This window comes from Apium graveolens, chromosome 9, assembly GCF_009905375.1.
Source record: "Apium graveolens cultivar Ventura chromosome 9, ASM990537v1, whole genome shotgun sequence".
NCBI lineage: Eukaryota > Viridiplantae > Streptophyta > Magnoliopsida > Apiales > Apiaceae > Apium > Apium graveolens.
The window spans coordinates 268,456,028-268,458,167 of NC_133655.1; the positions used below are offsets into that span (position 1 = coordinate 268,456,028).

The 2,140-nt window shown below is 37.8% G+C and overlaps 1 protein-coding gene across 1 annotated transcript; it reads left to right on the forward strand.

Moving 5' to 3' along the window:
• The first annotated feature begins 618 nt into the window (after window positions 1-618).
• LOC141686306 (uncharacterized) lies at window positions 619-1,149 on the forward strand. The gene has a single exon (XM_074491348.1). It carries the CDS (start codon window positions 619-621, stop codon window positions 1,147-1,149), a length of 531 nt encoding a protein of 176 aa, XP_074347449.1.
• Window positions 1,150-2,140: the final 991 nt, after the last annotated feature.

Sequence of the window (2,140 nt, forward strand, 5' to 3'; positions counted from 1 at the left end):
AATTGAGAAATGAGAACGCTCTCATCGCATGTGTCTGGCGATCATGAAGTGAATTATTCCAACTAGCTTTCGGGGCTCTATTGCTGAGATAACAAGTGCCAAGAAGTTCCTCTCCGAGATTGAGCAATATTTTGCTAAAAATGAGAAAGCGTAAATGTGTAATCTTCTGTCAAAACTCGTGACCATGAAGTATAAATGAAAGGGGAACATAAGGGAGTACATCATTGGGATGTCTAATCTTGCTGGAAAGCTCAAGGAACTCAAGTTATAACTTTCGGATGAGTTACTTGTTCACTTGGATCTTATTTCTCTGCCTCCTCAGTTTGGACAATTTGTAGTGAGTTACAATATTCAAAAGGAAAAATGGACTCTTCATGAGCTCATTTCACACTGTGTGCAAGTGGAAGAGAGGGTTTTGTGAGAGAAGACTGAGAGTGCTCACTTGGCACCAAGTTCTCATGATAAGAAAAGAAAGAGAGGTACGAATATTGTAAGTGGAAAACCCAAGCATTAGTTGCAAGAGAAGCATGATAAGGGAACGACCTGCTACTTTTGTAAGAAGGCTGGACACATGAAGAAAGAGTGTTCCAATATGCTGCTTGGCATGTGAAGAAGGGTATGACTTATGTCTTTGTTTGTTCTGAAGTTAATTTGGATTATGTATCTAAGGGTACTTGGTGGGTAGATTCTGGTGCTAGTACTCGCATAAGTGTATCAATGCAGGGTCGCATGTGGAGCCGAAAACCAACTAATATTGAAAGATTTATCTATGTAAGCGACGACAATAAATTTTTAGTTGAATCTGTTGGAACATTTGGATTGTTATTAAAAACTGGCGTTTATTTGGATTTATTCGAGACATTTGTTGCACCGTCTTTTAGACGAAATCTAATTTCTATTTCATGTTTGAACAAATATGGCTACACTTGTTCTTTTGGAAATCATAAAGTGTGTTTCTCTTTAAATTCAAACGTGGTTGCCACCATTTCTTTGATTGATAATCTTTATATGCTTGATAATGTTGCTTTTAATAATGAAATTTTGCACTCAAGTGCAAGAGGTACAAAGCATAAGTTAACTGAGAATTCTGCTATGTTGTGGCACAAGCGATTAGGTCATATCTCTAACAGAGAATTCAAAGGCTTGTGAATGATAGAATTCTTGATCCCTTAGATTTAAGTGACTTTCAAGTCTGTGTTGAATGCATTAAAGGAAAACAAACAAACTCGAGAAAGTTCGGTTCCAATAGAGCTACAAGTGTTTTGGAACTGATTCATACCGATATATGTGGACCATTCCTACGGCCTATTGGAACGGTCAACAGTATTTTATCACATTCATAGATGATTAATCTAGGTATGGTTACCTATACTTGGTACATGAGAAGTCACAAGCTCTGGACTTATTTAAAGAGTATAAAGCTGAAGTTGAACTTTAGCTAAACAATAGTATTAAAACTGTCAGATCTGATCGTGGTGGTGAATACTATGGTAGATATGATGGATCAGGTGAGCAACGTCCAGGACCCTTTGCTAACTTCCTAAAGGAGTGTGGAATTGTCCCTCAGTAAACTATGCCAGGAAAACCAAATATGAATGGTGTTGCTGAGAGGCGAAACCGTACTCTTAAAGATATGGTAAGAAGTATGATAAGTCTTTCTTTCTTGCCTGAGTCACTTTGGGGAGATGCACTAAAGACTGCAATTTATATCCTTACCCGGCTTCCAACTAACGGAGTGACCGAAACTCCTTACAAACTTTGGACTAAGAAAATATTTAGTATTAAGCATTTACATGTTTGGGTTTGTCCAGCTGAGGCAAGGCCATATAGGCCAAATGAAAAGAAACTGGACTCCAGGACGGTCAGTTGCTATTTTATTGGGTATCCGAAACGTACTCGCGAATTTAAATTTTATGATCTCACTACTAGATCCTTCTTTGAGACTGATAATGCAAGATTTTTTGAGGATGTTGATTTTGGAAGGGAAGTTATAGGTAAAAGTATTGTCTTTGAAGAAGATAATCATGACCCTATTTATGACTCTGCCGAGAGCAATGATTAGATTATGATACCCATCATTGTTCAAGGCTTCCGGTTCAAGACAACACTGAAATTCCTCATGAGGAACCAATTGAGCAAA